At 38.2% G+C, this 22,786-nt stretch overlaps 1 protein-coding gene across 1 annotated transcript in view; it reads right to left on the bottom strand.

Annotated features, from left to right (window-relative positions):
- Positions 1-22,786, bottom strand: part of rec (recombination-defective) — a 61,592-nt gene that overhangs the window by 14,902 nt on the left and 23,904 nt on the right. Inside the window, exons 6-10 of the mRNA XM_053799343.2 lie at positions 22,450-22,706; positions 19,005-19,109; positions 10,000-10,155; positions 7,056-7,287; positions 3,808-3,971 (exon numbers count right to left, since the gene is read on the bottom strand). Coding sequence (XP_053655318.1) covers positions 3,808-3,971; positions 7,056-7,287; positions 10,000-10,155; positions 19,005-19,109; positions 22,450-22,706 — 914 coding nt within the window. The remainder of the gene's footprint in view (positions 1-3,807; positions 3,972-7,055; positions 7,288-9,999; positions 10,156-19,004; positions 19,110-22,449; positions 22,707-22,786) is intronic.

A 22,786-nucleotide genomic window follows, 5' to 3' on the forward strand; every position in this document is an offset into this window, starting at 1 on the left:
AGACCTTTTTAAATGTAAATACTTAACTGAAGAGAAAATTTAACAATATCTCGGATAACATTTTTTTATTATTATCTGGAGAACTTTGGTACAAGGAGTTTTACTGTATGCAACTTTCACAACCCAGTGACAAACTTTTTGCTTCTCTGGTATTTAAATGCTTTTTAAAATATTCCTTTCACTATTTACCTAACTCTCCTAGAGTTAACAATGATATGGTTTGTTTGCAATCGTGTCATTACGATTTCGTGAGTCAGATATATTATCAATATTTGTGACAATGATTCACAGTCTCGTGCCTTTATTACCACCTTCATACATTCCTTTATTCTCCTTAAACTGGGCACTCAGATTTTGACTATGTTTATGAATTCACAGTTTTTAATTGTTGTTCACTCTAGAACTTCAATAATTCTTATAACTGTCTCAAACATTAATCCCCTGTCTTATTATAAACCTTGCAAATATATTTGTTTTTTCAACACACCGGCTACATCTCACCAAGGCAGATACATGTACATGCAAATAGATGTTATACATATTACCAATGGTTACTAAAAGTGTAGTAACCGGTTTCCCTGAATCCCTTCACTAAATATTACCCTGCTCACACTCCAACAGATCGTCAGGTCCCAAATACCATTCACTCCTATTGAACATGCTCATGCACGCCTGCTGGAAGTCCAAGCCCCTCGCCCACAAAACCTCCCTTACCCCTTCCTTCCAACCTTTTCGAGGACGACCCCTACCCCCGCCTTCCTTCCCCTACAGATTTATACGCTCTCCATGTCATTCTACTTTGATCCATTCTCTCTAAATGACCAAACCACCTCAACAAGCCCTCTGACTAATACTTTTATTAACTCCACACCTTCTCCGAATTTTCTGCATAATATTTACACCACACATTATTATTGTAGTTTACTGGGTGGCAACAGATGGTGCATGTAGTGTGTGATGACTTATACTGTTTATACTGCGGTAATTGGTGGTGATCCCTTAATTCTGTATGATTCTTAGAATATTTTGTTAACAATTAACCCTAGCTAAAGCTATGGTTAATAACTATAAAAGTCACTTGTCAATAGCTATGGATATCAACAAGTTAATTGAGTTGTCAAGTGAATTAATCAAAGAGTTAAAACAGCATTCTTTTGTGACAAAACAAGACCTAATGAATTTTTATTTGATGCATGAAAAATTGCACAGGGAAAGAACAAAGCACATGACACACCTTCACTTAGTAAAAATATTTAAAAAGTTAGCCATGAATAATGTGTCATAGCAGTAGGCCTACACCTGAAAATCCTGTGCCTTCAGCTTAAAGTACCCCAGATGTCTTCCCTGTAACACCACAAATCCACTATGAAACAGAGTAATCCTGATAACCCTCAACTTCCAGACCTTTGGATTAGCTCTACAGTTTCATTAAAATTCTACAATTTACAACATTGGGAGTGGTAGTACACAACATTCTTTGTAAATACAGTAATTAATAAACCTGTTTCATTTATACTAATGTTTAATTTAAATTTTCAGCAGCCCATGGTGAATTTAAAGGTGTATTGTTGAATTATTATGTGACCTCTGTTCACATCCAGCAAAATCAATATACTAGCAAGGTGTTGGAGCCAGAAAATCAGTGTTGTACCTGTATAGGAGATAAATATTGGAGTTTATAAGGAAAACTGTATCCTGCAAATATTTTATTTATTTTTTTATTATCACACCGGCCGATTCCCACCAAGGCAGGGTGGCCCGAAAAAGAAAAACTTTCACCATCATTCACTCCATCACTGTCTTGCCAGAAGGGTGCTTTACACTACAGTTTTTAAACTGCAACATTAACACCCCTCCTTCAGAGTGCAGGCACTGTACTTCCCATCTCCAGGACTCAAGTCCGGCCTGCCGGTTTCCCTGAATCCCTTCATAAATGTTACTTTGCTCACACTCCAACAGCACGTCAAGTATTAAAAACCATTTGTCTCCATTCACTCCTATCAAACACGCTCACGCATGCCTGCTGGAAGTCCAAGCCCCTCGCACACAAAACCTCCTTTACCCCCTCCCTCCAACCCTTCCTAGGCCGACCCCTACCCCGCCTTCCTTCCACTACAGACTGATACACTCTTGAAGTCATTCTGTTTTGCTCCATTCTCTCTACATGTCCGAACCACCTCAACAACCCTTCCTCAGCCCTCTGGACAACAGTTTTGGTAATCCCGCACCTCCTCCTAACTTCCAAACTACGAATTCTCTGCATTATATTCACACCACACATTGCCCTCAGACATGACATCTCCACTGCCTCCAGCCTTCTCCTCGCTGCAACATTCATCACCCACGCTTCACACCCATATAAGAGCGTTGGTAAAACTATACTCTCATACATTCCCCTCTTTGCCTCCAAGGACAAAGTTCTTTGTCTCCACAGACTCCTAAGTGCACCACTCACTCTTTTTCCCTCATCAATTCTATGATTCACCTCATCTTTCATAGACCCATCCGCTGACACGTCCACTCCCAAATATCTGAATACGTTCACCTCCTCCATACTCTCTCCCTCCAATCTGATATTCAATCTTTCATCACCTAATCTTTTTGTTATCCTCATAACCTTACTCTTTCCTGTATTCACCTTTAATTTTCTTCTTTTGCACACCCTACCAAATTCATCCACCAAATAGTGAGCTAAATGCAGGAAACAAGAGTCACAGAAGTAAAAAAAAAAGTCACCTTTACAAGTATCTACCAATCCAACCAGCTGAATCTCCATTCAAGCAACCAATTGTCATTAATATATCCACCATTTATGGCAAAAGAGATGTGGAGTTCTTAGGCAGGCACCCTGTAGGATGAGGGGTGGCACTCCTCCCAGAAAAGAGGCCTCTACCACTAGGCACAAACCACTCAAACCCCACCACCATGTTAAAGTGACCCAGTGTCAAGGAAAATAAAAAGAAAGGTGCAGACCAAGTGATACTATAAGTCAATGAAATGTTTAATAACAAAGTTCCTGATGGAATTTGACACTTCAAAAGCATCAAGACTCAATTAAATATCACGGATATTACCAGAAGCTGGTGTCCTGTGTAAGCCATTTGTGCAGATCTTTAACTTACAATTAATCAGTGAACTGCCTACAAATTAGGAAATGTAACACTAACATTAAAAAAGGAAGAGGCATTAGGCTCTAAATTGCAGACCAGTGTTCATAATGAGAGTACCATGCAAAGTATAGTTCATCTCTTAAATATGTACAAGCTAAGTTCCTAAAGATCCTCATCCAGTCATAATTTACAAATATATACTACTAAATTCTGTCTTTATAATGTTTTATTTCTCATGTGTTTCAGAGGCCATGTCTCAAAAACGTTACTTTTACCTCATTAATACTGACATTGAAAAGAATGTCCAGAAAAAGGAGAGAAATTTGGGAGTGGGAAATTCTATGGTGGTTTTCAATTAACAGCATATGTACCTAGGCAAAACAAAATAGGCTCCACAAAAATAGTGACTGATCAAAGTTATTCATGGAGCTCTCTCTCTAAATCATAGGCTAACCAAAGCACACAAATTTGGGGTCACTTGTAGTGAAAAAGACTGCAAGAAAAGATTAGTACAGTACCTAAAAACATAAAATTATGCACAGAATACCAATGTGGCTTCAGGAATAGGGAAACATCATGTCTTACAAACCACATTCAGACATACATTACTACTCAAAAAAAAAAAAAAAAAAGCAACAGAAATGATTGCCTTTTTTAATGTATCAATGAACAGAGTTCAAATTATTCTCTTACCTACCTGATGCTGATTGCTCATTTTATCAAATTCATCAATGCAACACGCTCCCTGGTCAGCCAAAACCAGGGCACCTCCCTCTAGGGCGTAATCTCCTGAGCCTCCTTCCCGACAAAGAGTCACTGTCAAGCCAGATGTTGTGGTTGTGTTTCCACAAACATACACTCCTAAAAAAAGGAAAATTAATATCTTGTAAAATCAAGTGTAGGTCATTTGTGTATTGTTCCATTCACGATATTGTCCTTTTTTTTGTTGTTTATGAATACAGTGGACCCCCGGTTAACAAACTTTTTTCATTCCAGTAGTATGTTCAGGTGCCAGTACTGACCGAATTTTTTCCCATAAGGAATACTGTGAAGTAGATTAGTCCATTTCAGACCCCCAAACATACACGTACAAACGCACTTACATAAATACACTTACATAATTGGTCGCATTTGGAGGTGATCGTTAAGCGGGGGTCCACTGTATATTTAATGTAGGAAGTCTGAATAAATGAACAATGGGTATAATAAAAACTACTGGATTCTCAAAATTCTGTAAAGCGAAGCACTGTAAAGCAGGGGCTGCCTGTACTCTCTTCCTTCAAGTGCTGAATAAACCGTATACTATAGTATTTTTTGCTGCTTCATTATTTGTCCTTTTAAGATACTGTACTAAATTAACAAGGAATAAGTATACTGTCTGCTTTAAAATGCTTACAACTGCTGGTGGATCAGTGATTAGAAGGTAGCTTTAATCTTTTGAATAAAAAGCCCTTCACTGGCACTGAGGCTCCACTTTTAACCCTTTCAGGGTTTCGGCCGTACTAGTACGGCTTACACACCAGGGATTTTGACGTACTAGTACATCTAAATTCTAGCGCCCTCAAATCTAGCGAGAGAAAGCTGGTAGGCCTACATATGAAAGAATGGGTCTATGTGGTCAGTGTGCACAGTATGAAAAAAATCCTGCAGCACACAGTGTGTAATGGAAAAAAAAAAAACTTTGACCGTGTTTTTGGATTAAAACAGCGACTTTGCACTGTATTTTCGTATGGTATTTATTGTTGTATTCTAGTTTTCCTGGTCTCATTCTATAGAATGGAAGACATATTATAGAAATTAAGATGATTTTGACTGATTTTACAATGAAAAGTACCTTGAAATTGAGCTCAAAGCAGCAGAAATGTTCGATTTTTACCAAAGTTCAAAAGTAAACAAATCATGCTAAGCGTCCAGTACACATCAACTGGCGAGTCTAATATTCTTTCACAAGTGCGCTGATATTATTTATACCATTTTTTACACTAATACAGTAGTCTGCATAACAGTAAATCTTCTATTTTTTGTGAGAATAAAAATTCAAAGTGGAAAGTAAAAGAATGTAAGAGGGGCACTGGGACGTGACTAATGAACAGAGGAAATGTTATTTTAGTGACAGGAATGTCTTTCTTGTTTATTCTGGACCCTATTTGGAAATTGGCATCTTTTGAAATTTGCGTGAAATTGGCAAAATTGCTAAATTCTGACCACTGTATTGGATAGTTGAAATTGGTAAATGGGTGGTTTCTTGCACTCATTCAATAGAAAAAATGGAGTTCTAGCGAAATATTCATGATTTCTGTCGACTAGTACAGTGGAATTGGCCGAAAATAGGGCTCAAAGTGGGCAAAATCGCCAATGCATAAACATCGTCAAGACCGCTAACTTCGCGAGAGCATAATTCCGTAAGTCTTCCATCAAATTTCATACTTTTGGTGTCATTGTGATTGGGAAAAGATTATCTATCTTTTCATAATTTTTTTTTTTTTTTTAAATTTGGGTGACTCTGAGAGGGCCTGTCCACCCTGAAAGGGTTAAAAAGAACTAAGAGTTATTATAAATCTCTTACAACAGGAGTTATACTCAGTGATGAGAGAAAATATAACAGAGGGGAAATTTTAACATCAGAATGCTGGTCACAGCATTTTACACTAATCTGAATCCTGTTTAGTACATGGATTTAGGAAAAAGTGGGTTAATATAATTTAAATTAATAGTTATCATTCTACGTGTGGCAGTGGCATATTATTTTTATCTAGCTGCATATTCAAGGGATAGATTATCAAGTGACAAATGCTCCTGTTGGACAAGATTCAAGTTTGGATGCCTACTACACCAGTATACAAATAACCCGCGCATAGGAGAATGAAACTTATGATGACATTTCAGTCTGACTTGGACTATTAACTACTTACTTGACTAGTTAATAGTCCAAGTCAGACCAAAACATCCTCGTAAGTTTCATTCTCTTATCTGCAGATTATTTGTGTATTGTTCCAGTCACAGTATTGTGCCCTTTTAATTCTTAACTACACCAGGATTAAATTCAGAGACATAAATAACAAAAATGAAGAGACTAATTTTATAAGAAGAATTTTCGTAGACCTAGGTAGTAGGTTGGTAGACAGCAACCGCCCAGGGAGGTACTACTGTCCTGCCAAGTGAGTGTAAAACGAAAGCCTGTAATTGTTCTACATGATGGTAGGATTGCTGGTGTCCATTTTTTGTCTCATAAACATGCAAGGTTTCAGGTACGTCTTGCTACTTCTACTTACACTTAGGTCACACTACACATGCATGTACAAGCATATATATATACACACCCCTCTGGGTTTTCTTCTATTTTCTTACTAGTTCTTGTTCTTGTTTATTTCCTCTTATCTCCATGGGGAAGTGGGACAGAATTCTTCCTCCGTAAGCTATGCGTGTTGTAAGAGGCGGCTAAAATGTCAGGAGCAAGGGGCTAGTAACCCCTTCTCCTGTATAAATTACTAAATTTAAAAAGAGAAACTTTTGTTTTTCTTTTTGGGCCACCCTGCCTTGGTGGGATACGGCCGGTTTGTTAAAAAAAAAAAAAAAAAATCGTAGAGTAAGAAATGCTTCTTATGAATACACTGCACTGCCACCAAAGAGACAGTAACACATTCACCAGCACTCAGTCATTAATATATAGTTATGTCTTGCCAGAAGTGCACAGACAGCATAATTCAAATGAATATCTAAACCACTATATCTCCACCCAACTTTCAGAATGCAGGGACTGTACTTCCCACTCTCAGAACTCATACTATATTAACAGACACATATTAAAATATGAAAGAAAACATGTGTTTCATTTAATGTGCAGTTACTAATACAATATTTAACCTTTTTTACTTTGCAAAAATAAAAAAAAATGAAGGAAAGTCTAGAAAAACAGAAAACATTTCAAGACACAAGTCATCTTACCTCTAGGTGCAATATTAGCACAAGCTTGTAGCATCTGACTCTTTCCTAACCCTGGATCTCCTACTACAAGGATGTGAGGATCACCTCGTACAGACACACGATCGTGACCACTCTTGGTACATCCACCAAAAAGGCAGAGAATCAAGCCAGCTTTAACAAGTTCATGCCCATATATTGCTGGGCACAGGGATCCTACCAGTAATTTGAAGAGATTAGGTTCTGCTTGGATCTCCTGGAATTGCAAACCTAAAGTAAGTAACAGTTTTGTACAAAAGTATAATAGTCTCACAAAATCGTAATAACACAATTAGTATAATACAGTATGTATTGTGTTGGTAGTAAAAGTACTACAGTATAAGAGCATTTAATACAGTGGACCCCTGGTTAACGATATTTTTTCACTCCAGAAGTATGTTCAGGTGCCAGTACTGACTGAATTTGTTCCCATAAGGAATATTGTGAAGTAGATTAGTCCATTTCAGACCCCCAAACATACACGTACAAACGCACTTACATAATTGGTCGCATTCGGAGGTGATCGTTATGCGGGGGTCCACTGTATATTAATAGTAACAGTAATACAAGAGGTCCTCAGACAAATAAATTATGTTCATGCTTTTTCAACCTACAAGCGAATTGTTTGTATAGATAACAATACTACAAAGGATGGTTATGTTCATACTGCAGTTCAGCACTTTTAGAACCTAAGCTGGTTTTGTTTTAACATACAGACGTGTGTAGCTTGGAAATTTTTTAAGTTGCAGTTCTCCTATATAGAATCCCATTATAATAGTATTATTTAGTAGTATCATGTGAATATTAGTGTTGCAGGCAGGCCCCACTTATACAGCAGGTTAGGTTCTGGGCTACTGCCATAAACCAAAAAATCACCGAAAAGTTAAACACAGCCCTTTTTTACTTTCAAATGTCTGCACCATTATATATAAGTGTGCAATAGAGCTAGGCCTGGAAAAAAAGATACAAAAGTAAAATGAATGTACACAACACACATTACTTACTTTAGAATATTTTTGGCCAACACACAAATGAATAAAAAAAATATTAGAAAAAATATAAACAATGATTTTTTTTTTTTTCAACATGCTGGCCATCTCCCACTGAGGCATGGTGACCTAAAAAAATAAACACTTTCACCATCATTCACACATAATCACTGTCTTTGCAGAGGCACTCAGATACAACAGTTTAGATGTCACTCCAAACAGCCAATATCCCAAACTCCTCCTTCAAAGTTACAAGCATGGTACTTCCCACCTCCAGGGCTCAAGTCCGGCTAACCGGTTTCCCTGAATCCCTTCACAAAATATTACCCTGCTCACACTCCAACAGCTCGTCAGGTCCCAAAAGCCATTTGTCTCCATTCACTCCTATCTAACATACTCACATCCCCTCAAGGGAGGTTCCTTGATGCTGGTGAGGGGCTCTTGATCTATGAAATTGGATCTGTGCTCCAGTTCTCTGAATTAAGCCTGAATACCTTCCATCCCCCCCACAGGCACTGTATAATCCTACAGGCTTAGTGCTTCCCCAAGATTATAATAAATAATAATAACATGCTCACGCATGCCTGCTGCATATCCAAGTCCCTTGCACACAAAACCTATTTTACCCCCTCCCTCCATCCTTTCTTAGGATGACCCCCTACCCCTCCTCCACTGCACTATAGATTTGTACATCCTCCAAGTCATTGTATTTTGCTCCAGCTTCTCAGAATGACCAAACCACCTCAACAATGAAATATGCAGTATATATTACAAGGGCAATACATAAGTAAAGTAGATCAGCAAGAAATACTACAATGTAAGAGAAGAAAATAATAATAGAGAAGTATGCCTGTACAGGAAGGCCCAGCTTATACAGTAGGTTAGATTTCAGGCTACCACTGTAAAGTGAATCATAGCCTTCTTTCACTTTCAAATGTATATAAAAGTCTCATAACATGTTTACACTATCATATATTAAGTGAGCAATAGAGCTAGGCCTAAAAAATGCATATACAGTACACATATTACTTATATTAAAATATTTTCGTCCTTAGCTTATAGTGAGTTGTGAATATATTTATTGTAGGAAGCCTGACTAAATGAAGAATGGGTATAATTGAAAATTGCTGCACGAGTAAAGCTCTGTAAAGTGAAGCACTCTATTACAAACACACGTGTAGTATGGCCTGCGCACCTAGTCATAATGGGATCAAAGTGGAGCACCCAAAACTCAACAATGGTGTTTGACTTTTCCTTCACCAAATAGACAAACTGGTATTTACAATATGTACACTATTTACAGTAATGTAAGAGTAAGTGTACAACATGGTGAACAAAGGGGGCAAAATGCAAGAGCCAGAGAATGCACCATGTTCGACCAGCAGCCCAGTCAAGTCTGCCAATGCTCACTTCACAAGCAAACCACACTGCTTCACAGCTTTGGCAGGCTTGTCTGTGACTGGCCAATGAACCAAGGTACTGATATAAAAACAGGGCCCCTATTAATCGTTAAATCCTTAGCACCTGGTTCGCTGGTCAGGAGGAGGCCTATATGAAAGTGTGACATACGGCAAATAAAATATAACATACTTGGAGCATGCCACGCACTGTAAAGTGGGGCTGCCTGTATTTTCCCTATCAGCAATGCTTTAGTGAGCAACTGAAACCAATTCAACTGATACCTGGCTCTTAATTTATAATTCCTAAGATTATTAAATGTCTCATACTTTAACATCTCAATGTAATGCTGATCAAGGACACAATGCTATGGTAATTTTAATTTGGATAACAATAGTCTTGATAATGATCTTTAATGGTTACTAAATGAAGATATTAAAAATCATAAGTATTGCATTACTGAATGAAAATTAAGTGATCTAAAGTAAATCAACTTAGCTTAGCTTTAATACTTCTAATAATATTCACTAGGAGCACCTTACCTGAATAGCATAATAATCCTTAATGCTGAACTCAATGCCAACTGCTGATGCAGAATCATTGCCACCCTTGCAGTTAGTGACTGATGAAGCATCTATATATAACTGAAACATGCACTTGTCACCTTTGTTTCCTCGACCCTCTTGACTCTGGCTTACCTGAATAACGTAAGAAAATTAAATTTATCAATCATATATATTTATTTTGTAGGTAGTAGGCTGGTAGACAGCAACTGCCCAGGGAGGTACTACCATCCTGCCAAGTGAGTGTAATTGTTTTACATGATGGTGTAACTGTTTTACATGATGGTAGGATTCCTGGTTTCTTTTTTGTCTCATAAATATACAAGATTTCAGTTAGTCTTGTTACTTCTAAGAACATAAGAACATAAGAAAGGAGGAACACTGCAGCAGGCCTATTGCCCCATACTAGGCAGGTCCTTTACAATTTATCCCACTAACAAACATTTGACCAACCCAATTTTCAATGCCACCCAAGAAACAAGCTCCGATGTGCAAGTCCCTCTCAAATCCAACCCCTCCCACTCATGTACTTATCCAACCTAAATTTGAAACTACCCAAAGTCCTAGCCTCAATAACCCAACTTGGTAGACTGTTCCACTCATCAACTACCCTATTTCCAAACCAATACTTTCCTATGTCCTTTCTAAATTTAAACTTATATAATTTAAATCCATTACTGCGGGTTCTCTCTTGGAGAGATATCCTCAAGACCTTGTTAATATCCCCTTTATTAATACCTATCTTCCACTTATACACTTCGATCAGGTCTCCCCTCATTCTTCGTCTAACAAGTGAATGTAACTTAAGAGTCTTCAATCTTTCTTCATAAGGAAGATTTCTAATGCTATGTATTAATTTAGTCATCCTACGCTGAATGTTTTCTAACGAATTTATGTCCATTCTGTAATATGGAGACCAGAATTGAGCTGCATAATCTAGGTGAGGCCTTACTAATGATGTATAAAGCTGCAGTATGACCTCTGGACTTCTGTTGCTTACACTTCTTGATATAAATCCCAGTAATCTATTTGCCTTATTACGTACGCTTAGGCATTGCAAACGTACTTACACTTAGGTTACACTACGCATACATATACACACCCCTTTGGGTTTTCTTCTATTTTCCTACTAGTTCTTGTGTATATCCTCTTATCTCCATGGGGAAGTGGAACAGAATTCTTCCTCTGTAAGCCATGCATGTTGTAAGAGGCAACTAACATGCTGGGAGCAAGGGGCTAGTAACCCCTTCTCCTGTATACATTACTAAAGTTAAAAAGAGGAACTTTCTTTTTTCTTTTTGGGCCACCTGCCTTGGTGGCATATAGCTGGTGTGTTGAAAGAAGAAGATAAATTTATTTCCCTTACAAAACTAAAATTTGTCAACCATCTACATTTCCTCTTACAAGCAAATTAAGCTGTATCAAGTACTGTTAACCTCTAATATTTATGAGCATCTTGAACTTGTATGGAGAGTTAAAGATGAACAAATTAATTTTAATTGCTAAACTATCTCACTGTCATTCAATATCAATATTTGACAGATCTGAGGCCCCCAGTTTTGTTAATCTTTCTCATGGACCTTCCATTGAACACAATCTTGAATCCCCCTCCAAATACCATATAAAACTTCATTCTCTTGAATATGGTGCACTGACTAACCTTCATGGCATTCACCTTATTCTCTTAATGTTAATACTCTCTGCTTGCTGCTCAATACTCATTCTCTCACATGAACTGCTTCCCGAAGCCCTTGTTAAAGCATTACTTGTGTTAAGATGCTAGCTGGAGGTGATCCAAGAAATTGAGATTACCAACCCCTTCCTTGGCTCAAACTTTATTAACCCCTACTTCCAAGGCACCTGTATGATTTTTACAGGTTTAGAGGTTCCATATGATAATAAGAGCAATAATAGTACTGGAGGAAACTTTTCAAAGAAAACTGAACACATGCAGATATCACTGCTTAGCAATCAGGTGCACCATATTTTGGTTTTGGTACAATAGAATTTTTTGCATTTTTTGTTTACTATGTAATAAGGGTAATCAGCACCTGGCCATGACCAGTTTGTGATAACCTTTTCTTTGGGCTCTGCAATTCTGGGTACATATTGACGAGAATTTGAATTGAAGTATTTAAACACATGTAAAGAGTACTCTCTCACATGCTCATCCAAATAAGACCTTGACCACTGATATATTGTAGAAGTTGTGACATGAAACCAGTCAACTGTCAGGTATAAGGGCATAAATTGAAGAAAAACTGCAAAAAAAAAAAATTGCAGTGACATACTTGACAAACACCCAATGCAAATATCGTACTTATGCATGAGTATCCTTGTTGCACTCAAGTGCCACTTGCAACTAAGCATGGCTTCACTGTGTACATCTTAAGTAAAAGATAAGTAGAACATTATAAACTCATGAACAAATCTGTCTACATCAAATACAAATACAAATAATTAATTTCTTTTCTGCAGTATACAGATAATGTAGTTTCATGCAATAAAATATTGTTAGGCACAAAAGAAAGCCACTAGCATGTGGTGCATTACAGGCAGTTAACATTGTGCTCACCAGCACTCAAACCTAGCAATGGTACCATTAGAGAGATGTCACTTATAAAGTTCTCAACCTAGTCTGGTATCTGAAGTTAGTTCTGGGACAATTTTCTTCCCCCAGCTTGGACTCTTTTTCTGGTTCAGTTATCTTACTTATGGCAGATCTTACTCTCAAAGATTGTGGGACTTATGCCAAAATTGCTATCTTTTTGCACAGAAAAGAAGGCAGCATTTTCAATATGTATACAAAACATTTCTAACTTATAAACAACTTGCAGTCTTGGTTACTCAACTTACAAACAAGTTGCATACCTGGTTACTCAACTTACAAATCGAATGTTTGTATAGAAAACAACACGAAGGTCAGTCGTTTCACAAATATTCACACTACTGTTTGACAGCTATAAAATCTTAATTGTTTCCTAAGTGCCATGTCTGTAGGTAAAGTAAAAGGACACAAGTGCAACTAATGTGACATTTATTGTGGCAACGTTTCACTCTCCAGAAGCTTTATCAAGCCATTACAAACAATACATGGACACAGAGGGTATATAAAGGCTCAGAGTGAGGTGCAATACTAGTGAGGTACCATTTCGATGTTCACTAGTGGTAGTAGTAGTAGTGACAAAAGTAATACAATATGGTAGAGCAATTAATTCGTACATGAGTAAAAGCTATTACTTGGGTAACGTAAAAATAGGTTGGACAAATATAGACTGGAAAGAGGCAGCTTGTTTCAGTGTTCACTCTCTGTAATGTGCTTTGTGTAGTATAACAGGAGAGACTATGTGATGGCAGGGTTTACTGTTTTCAGGAGGATTCTTGCTAAGACTTCGGAGATGGTGAAGCTGCCGTTGTTTTGTTTAACCCTTTCAGGGTCCGTCCTGTAGATCAACGGCTTTACATTGAGTGTCCAAACCGTAGATCAACGCCAAAATTCTAGCGCCGTCAAATTTAGCGCGAAAACGCTCATAGGTCTACATGTGAGAGAACGGGTCTGCGTGGTGGGTGTGCGCCATAAACAAAAAATCTAGGCGCCCGCATAGCATTGTGGGAACGCCGGCTCAGTTACCCTTGTTCACCATGCCTCGTCGCAAGTCAGCTCTCACTCCCCGGAAAATTGGGACTCTCCTCTTCCTATCTGATAGTTCTGACACTGATGGATGTGGAAATGAAGACGAATTCTACGGCTTTGATCAGTTAGTGACCGAAAAGAATGACCAGGATATCGATAATAGTGCAGAAAACCCTGACGATCCTCAACCTTCTACCTCTGGTGTGGGCACTCTTGACTCACAGTCGGTTGTTCCTCATCGCTAGAGAAAACTAATATTTTCGCGTGGCCAGGCCTCTGACTTCAGTAATGATGATAGTGACGTGGACTGTGATTTTATTGCGCTCGACGATCAATCGAGTAGTGATAGTCAGGAATCATATTCACCAGTGAAGCGTCGGTATGTTCGCCGCCGCATGCTCTCGGGTAGTGTACCCTATGCTGTGCCCAGGGAACAGAGTACATCCCAGAGTACATCCCGTGGCCCAACACCAGTTTTAGGTAGTGATAGTGAGGATGATGTGGCTACACTTGGCATGGATAGACCACAGGCATCAGTGGATGGTGTTAGTGGTGATGGTAGTGGCACTGCCATGCGTGACTCACGAGGCCACGCTGGGACCCACGCTGCTGACTCGTCAGTTCAAGGACAAAGCGGAGCGCCAGCCACCAGCAAACCACAACCACAACCACCCGCACAACCAGCCTATGATGTCCAGTATCCACCAGCAAACTGTATGTGGGATTGGCAGCAAAATCCCAATTTTGTTCCCAAGCCTCACCACTTTGATGACTCTCAAAGTGGAATTCTACCTACTTGTCCCCTTGGAACCACGGCCAATGAACTGGAATTCTTTGAATTATTCTTTGACCAGCCATTGATGGAAATTATTGTCAGGGAAAGTAATAAGTATTTTGAGTACACCATGGCAAATACGATCTTATCACCACAGTCAAGACTACACAGGTGGAAAGAGACGACTGTTGCAGAAATGTATTTGCTTTTTGCAAAAATAATGCTTATGCCTCACATCTATAAGCATAATATAAAAGCATACTGGTCCACAGATCGGCTAATTTCTACCCCGGTCTTCAGTGAAATCATACCAGTGAACAGGTTTATCTTACTCTTACGTATGTTGCACTTCTCTGACAAAACCAGGCCTGACAGAAGTGACAGGTTATACAAGATTAGAAATGTTTTCATGTATCTCAAACAAAAGTTCAGCATATACTTTTATCCATTCAAGAATCTTGTAATTGACGAGTCTTTGATTTTGTTCAAAGGTAGACTGTCATTCAAGCAGTATATACCGAGCAAGAGGAAACGCTTTGGTATAAAACTGTTTGTACTCTGTGACTGTGACAGTGGCCTGGTGTTGGATATTGTTGTATACACGGGTAGTAAAACATTGAAAGATACCAAGATGTTATTGGGTATCTCAGGTGACGTAGTGAGAAACATGATGGCACCTTATCTTGGTAAGGGGCATACATTATATACCGATAACTGGTACACAAGCCCATTACTCAGTGATTTCATGCGAGTGAACAAGACAGATGTGTGTGGCACAGTGCGTTCTAATCGTAAACATATGCCCAGGCTCAACGCAGGTGCTCGTGGTGATGACGTGCAGGTGTTTACTGCCAATGACATCATGGCATTACGGTGGCATGACAAACGAGATGTCACATTGTTGACAACCATTCACCGTAATGAAATGCAAGACAGTGGCAAAGTTGATCGAGTGACTAATGAACGTATTCGAAAACCAGTGTCAGTGATTGATTATACACAAAACATGCGCTTGGTTGACAAGTGTGACATGCAGATTGGTTTTGTTGACTGTGTTCGTAAGAGTTACAAGTGGTACATTAAACTTTTCTTCCATCTCATGGACATTTCAATGCTCAATGCATATAATATATACCAAATAAAGACTGGCAACAGACCACCGTATGGTGAATTTTGTTTGTCTGTTGTCAGACAACTCATAATGAAGTACCAGGTAACAACACCTGCTATACAACATGGTCCTCGAATTCCTCAGGATATACCCAACCGTTTGAGGAGAGAAGGTGATCATTTCATAATACAGCTTCCTTCAACTAAGAAGAAATTTGCTCAGAAGAGATGCATTGTCTGTCCACAAACAAAACGACGGCAACAAAGACGCAAAGACACTCGGTTTATGTGTGAGGAATGTAAGGTGCCTCTGTGCATGGTGCCTTGTTTCAAGGAGTTCCACAAGCTCCAGCAGTTTTAAAACCATGTCCAGTGATTGTAAATATGTAAATATATGATAGAACATTAGTATTATACAATATTTGTGCATGTTTATTGTAATAAACAACAGTGGTAAACAATAATATGATAATAACTTTAGTGCGGTTATTGTGTTCAATACAGTGAGTTTATATATATACATTATATAAAGTATTGGTCTCTCAGGCCCCAAATGTTAGTAGGAATAGAAAAAAATTGGAAAAGAAAAAACAACTAAAACCACAAAATAATGTAATACGCGTATGTGGAATTCGTCGATGTTGGCACTGTATCTCGGTAAGTACTGATCAGATTTTTTTTTTGTCTTATTACCTTCACAAAAATATGCTCTTTAATTCTGTAAGAAAAAATAATTTTTTTTTTTTTCAAAATTTCTTGGACACTGGAGCACCACTTCAGATTTTGGCCTTGGACCCTGAAAGGGTTAATTGTATTCGAAACAGCGATCAGTGCTGATTCGAAGCACTTGCGTCTGCGGAAATTAGTTTCTTTGATCACTAATTGGTCGTCTCTGAATTTCATGAAATGATTGGTGGAATTTCGGTGTTGTACACAGGCGTTGTACAATTACTCATGTACGAATTAATTGCTCTACCATATTGTATTACTTTTGTCACTACTACTACTACAGTGGACCCCCGCATAACGATGGCATCACATAGCGATTATTTCGCATACCGCTTACTTTAATTGCAAAAATTTTGCCTCGCATACCGCTTAAAAACCCGCTTACCGATTTTCGTCCGAGACGCTTCCAATGTGCAGCCTGAGCCACGCTCACATGTTCCGCCGGTGGCATTGTTTACCAGCCAGCCTCCGCAATAACATCCAAGCATACAATCGGAATATTTCGTATTATTACAGTGTTTTCGGTGCTGTTTCTGGAAAATAAGTGACCATGGGCCCCAAGAAAGCTTCTAGTGCCAACCCTGTGGTAAAAAGGGTGAGAATTAGTATGGAAATTAAGAAAGATTTTGAAGGGTTTGGGGCTAACCCTGAGAAGCCTATGCCAGTTGTGGAATCCATTGTGCCTACTTCAAAAATTAAGGAAATGTGTGCACAGTGGGTTGAACTGCAAACCTTTATGGATGAAAATCACCCTGACACAGCTGTTGCAAGCCGTGCTGGTGACTATTTCAATGACAATGTTGTGGCCCATTTTAGACAAATCGTAAAGGAACGGGAGGTACAGAGCTCTATGGACAGATTTGTTGTGCGACAGAGGTCCAGTGACTCTCAAGCTGGTCCTAGTGGCATTAAAAGAAGAAGGGAAGTAACCCCGGAAAAGGACTTGCTACCTCAAGTCCTAATGGAAGGGGATTCCCCTTCTAAACAGTAAGAAGATAATGCTCTCCCCTCCTCCCATCCCATCAATCATCACCAGATCTTCAATAAAAGTAAGTGTCATGTAAGTGTGCATGCCTTTTTCAGTTTGTGTGTATTAAAATTAACATTTCATGTGGTAAAAAAATTTTTTTTTCATACTTTTGGGTGTCTTGCACGGATTAATTTTATTTCCATTATTTCTTATGGGGAAAATTCATTCACATAACGATTATTTCGCATAACGATTACCCCTCTTGCACGGATTAAAATCGTTAACCGGGGGTCCACTGTACTACCACTAGTGAACATCGAAATGGTACCTCACTAGTATTGCACCTCACTCTGAGCCTTTATATACCCTGTGTCCATGTATTGTTTGTAATGGCTTGATAAAGCTCCTGGAGAGCGAAACGTTGCCACAATAAAATGTCACATTAGTTGCACTTGTGTCCTTTTACTTTACATATTGTCGGTAATTCTATCAACTTTATTACATGTCTGTAGGTGCAGATATATGCAGTTTGAGGCTTTTTAAGTCAAGGACATCCTGCATTGTGAGGTACACTGTTGTTATATTGCTATATTTTTCTACATTTATTAGCATTTATCAATAATTTTGACTGAGTCAAGTTTGTGTGTGTCACTTTCCAGTGAAACACAGTCCTGTGCTCCTCTCTTGCCTCCTGTACATCAATCTTGTTTTAGTTTTCTTTCAACACACCAGTCATATCCTACCAAGGCAAGGTGACTCAAAATGGAAGAAAACCTTAAAAAGCTTTTCTTTTTTTAGATTTAGTAACTTGTATAGGAGAAACGTTACTGGCATTTTGGTCGCCTCTTATGACATGTATGGTTACGGAGGAAAGATTCTTGTTCAATTTCCCATGAAGGTGAAAGGAAATAAGAACAAGAACTATTAAGAAAATAGAAGAAAACTCAGATGGGTGTGTATACATGTACATGCCTGTGTAATGTGACCTAAGACTTAGTAAGCAGAAGTACCAAGATGTACCTGTTATTGTGTGTGTTTATGAGACAGAAAGAAGACATCAGCAATCCTACCATTGTGTAAAACAAATACAGGGTTCCACTTCACATTCACATGGCAGAATGGTAGTACCTCCCTGGGTGGTTGCTGTCTACCAACCTATTACCTATAATCAATCTTGGTATCATCTGCAAATTAAATGATGGGGTACAAAATATTTTTGCCAAATTCACTGATGCAGGTGACAAAGGTAAGCAAGTCCCAAAGTGTTTCCCAATCCTAAATAGATTTAAACTTAATTCATTCAGATTCTACTCTGTGCTCCTGGTCTTTATCAGTAATTTCATTCATGAATTTCTGGCTAGTCTTTCAAATTTCACTTATGTTACGGATGTTATTAATTTAGGGATCACTGTTCAAGATGTTCAGTCTAAAACTAGGTATGCTAAACTAAAAATAATACACAACTGGAAAAAGATGTATTATGAAACACAAGAAAGTCAAGAAAGTTTACACTGAATATAAGTGTAAGTTTGTAAGATTTATCTGTCATCTTACATGTTCATAAGGCAGAGAGAAAAAGAACAGCAGTCCTGCCAGAGAGTAAAAGATTTAACAGGCTTCCATTTCATGTTCACATGACAGGACAGGAGTTCCTTCCCATATGATTGCTCTCTCAACCTTATACCTGTTGAATGAATGCTTCATACACTGAAGAGAATCACATATGATAAAAATAATAAAAAAGACATTACAACTCTGAAGCTCACCTTGACAATGCCAGTAATGGTGATCATGTCACCTGGGACACACGAGTCAACAAGATCTTCTCTAACTTCACACTCAATTGTGCGAGGAACACGACCTCCTTCTTTCTGTAAAACACAAACTATCAATAACGTAGTCAGATTCTAAAATAAGCTTAATTGCTGTACATTACTTTGTTCAACCCTGAACACAACAATAATATAAAAAGAATATGGTATAGAAATTGACAATAATGAAAAAACAATACAGGTCGGCAATCAGTAATTCGGTTCCATCATCAATCCGGTGCTAATTTCGGCTACCATAATTTCAAATTTCCGGGGTTGCCACTCCAACTGCCGCTACTGTTTGGGAGCAGTTCTACTTGCTGCATAAGTCATTCCAACTTCTTTTTCTCCATTTATTGTTATAACCTGCTCACTTTTAGCCCTAGCCATGGTTCCAATGAATAAAAGAAATGCTTCTCATTGTGTAAAGAACATACACAGTACATTGTTCATAAAAGATAAGGTGGCTTTGAAGCCACTGTCGGTCGCCATGAGCTCAGCTCACTCAGATAAGGTGTGACTAGTAAATTTGGGCCTACATATGAGAGAACAGGTCTGTGTGGTAAGTGTGCACTATATAAAAAACATCCTGCAGCAGGCAGTGCAAAATGAGAAAAAAACGGCACCAGTGCTTTTGGTGTAAAACAGCGACTTTGCAGTGTATTTTTGTATGGTTTGCATGGTTTTATTCTTTTTTTGGTCTCATTTGATAGAATGGAAGATATCTTATGGGAATATATATAATTTTGATTGCTTTCACGCAGGAAAGGACCTTAAAATTGAGCTCAAAGTAGTAGAAATGTTTGAGTGAACAAATGACGTCGCCGTACAATACGTGTCCAACTGGCCGGTCTAACACGCAATCACAAATGGGTTGACGTTATTTATACAATTACATGTATTACAATAATGCAGTACTCTGCATAACAGTAAATCTTCTATTTTTTGTGTGTATAAAAATTCAAAATGGAAAGCAAGCGTAATATAAGAGGGGCCTGTAGACATGACTAATGAACAGAGAAAATGTTATTTTAGTGCCAAGAATGTCTGCAATGTGCATTCTGGGTGGTTTCTTGTACTCAATTGACAGAATAGAAGGAATACTAGTGAAATAGCTATGAGTTTGGTACACTGGAACAATGGAATGTACCAAAAATAGGGCATAAAGTGGGTGAAATTGCTGATGCGTAAATATCACCATTGGGTTAAGTGTATTCTAACCTTACCACTCTGTAATCTTGCAAAATCACTAATCCAGCACCCTACAGGTCCCGATGATGCCAGGTTAGTGATGGTCAACCTGCACTAAATTACTAGTGAAAATTAACATTTAAATAAGCATTAATATGTACATGTATTAAAATAATGGCACTGACAAACAAGTTAAATCTATTTTTCATGGCACTTTACATATAAAAATTTTCCAAGCCATTTTAAAGTAAAGAACAATATCTTCATACATTAAAAAATTCTGAAAAAAATTTAAAACATTTGACCAAAATATATTTTTGATGTGGGGCCTTTGGCAGGCTCACCTGAAAAACTGTCTATCATACCTACTGTGTTACCTACCTATTATCTACCTCTTCTAGCCCTAGTACAGTCTTATGTGCCCAGTTCAGCATCCCTGACCTTCGCCTGCTCATCAGTGCTATACCCTTGTTGTAGTGATGCAAAGAGGCCAGGCAGGGCAGGAGCAAACACCCAGATCCAGTTGGCAACAAAATTTTGTTGTCAATACTTATTGTATAAATCCCTTCACCTGCATAAATTACTAAGCGTAAAAATAAGAGATTTATAAGGTTTTCTTCCTTTTCGAGTCACCCTGTCTTGGTGGGAGACAGTTGTTGTTGAAAAAACAAAAAACTTAGTGTACACTCTTCGTTCACAATGGACTGTTTCTCTGCTGGCTACCCTGCACCAAGGTGGCTTTGGGGACGAGTCTGCATTTACACTATGTTCTTATATCTCCCTGAGAATGGTACCCATTCTGCCTTCCCTGCTCACAGTTTTAAATCCAAAATAACGCCTCTGGCAGACTGATAAATATTCCTGTTTACATAGATTATATCTTAGCCATTTTTATTAATGCATCATAATTGTTATTTTGGCATTGAACCCTTTCAGGGTTTCGGCCATACTTGTACGGCTTACGCCCCAGGGTTTTTGACGTACTAGTACACCTAAATTCTAGTGCCCTCAAATCTAGTGAGAGAAAGCTGGTAGGCCTACATATAATAGAATCGGTCTATGTGGTCAGTGTGCACAGTATAAAAAAAATTCTGCAGCACACAGTGTGTAATGAGAAAAAAAAAAATTTGACCGTGCTTTTGGATTAAAACAGCGACTTTGCACTGTATTTTCGTATGGTATTTATGGTTGTATTCTAGTTTTCCTGGTCTCATTTTATAGAATGGGAGACATATTACAGAAATTGAGATGATTTTGACTGGTTTTACAAAGAAAAGTACCTTGAAATTGAGCTCAAAGCAGCAGAAATGTTCGATTTTTACCAAAGTTCAAAAGTAAACAAATCATGTCAAGCATCCAATACACGTCAATTGGCGAGTCTAATATTCTTTCACAAGTGCGCTGATATTATTTATACCATTTTTACACTAATGCAGTAGTCTGCATAACAGTAAATCTTCTATTTTTTGTGAGAATAAAAATTCAAAGTGGAAAGCCAAAGACACATAAGAGGGGCCTGGGGATGTGATTAACGAACAGAGAACTTGTTATTTTAGTGCCAGGAATGTCTTTCTTGTTTATTCTGGACCCTATTCAGAAATTGACATCTTTTGAAATCTGTGTGAAATTGGCAAAATTGCTAAATTCTGACCACTTTATTGGATAGTTGAAATTGGTAAATGGGTGGTTTCTTGTGCTCATTCGATAGAAAAAATGGAGTTCTAGCGAAATAGTTATGATTTCTGTCGACTAGTACAGTGGAATTGGCCGAAAATAGGGCTCAAAGTGGGCAAAATTGTCGAGGCTGCCAACTTTGCGAGAGCATAATTCCATAAGTTTTCCATCAAATTTCATACTTTTTGTGTCATTATGACTGGGAAAAGATACTCTATCTTTCATAAGAAAAAATAATTTTTTTTTTTTTTTGAAATTTGGGCGACCCTGAGAACAAGTTTCGGAGAGGGTCTGGCGACCCTGAAAGGGTTAAAATCATACTGGAAGAGACCAAGTATTTGGTTATTGAATCTCAGTAGAAATACTTCATTTCCAACCAAAAATAGCTTACCAACCTGTGCGTGGCTTTGACATTATTCTTAATTATGCTATAGTAAACTTATTTTTTATAAGATTTACTGTTGTGCAGTTATTCCTCAGCTTCTGTCTCTAACTGTAGGTAGGAACTAAAGTCACATCTAGGGTGGATTCTTACCTGATCATCACTGATAATTTCCTGAATTCTGAAGTTTTGCCAGTCTACTGTGTGTGTCAACTTGTGAGAGCGGTCTGGCACAAATGATCTTGCCCTACACTCCTGAACATGGCAGGAAGTTGGCACAGTGTAACGACCTTCATTCTGGCTCACTCCCTGAACACTCCCGCACCCCATACACGTAAAAGCCAGTCTTGTACATAATGGCTTAATGCTGCTTACACGGACAACTGTTCCTTTGACGCTCACAAGTTTGCCTGAAATAATTTTTTTTTATATAGCCAGTGTCATAACTTGAAGCATTTTTGGAATGTAAGCAATGTAACATGAAGGTAAT

Source organism: Cherax quadricarinatus, chromosome 84 (assembly GCF_038502225.1).
Source record: "Cherax quadricarinatus isolate ZL_2023a chromosome 84, ASM3850222v1, whole genome shotgun sequence".
NCBI classification, from domain to species: domain Eukaryota; kingdom Metazoa; phylum Arthropoda; class Malacostraca; order Decapoda; family Parastacidae; genus Cherax; species Cherax quadricarinatus.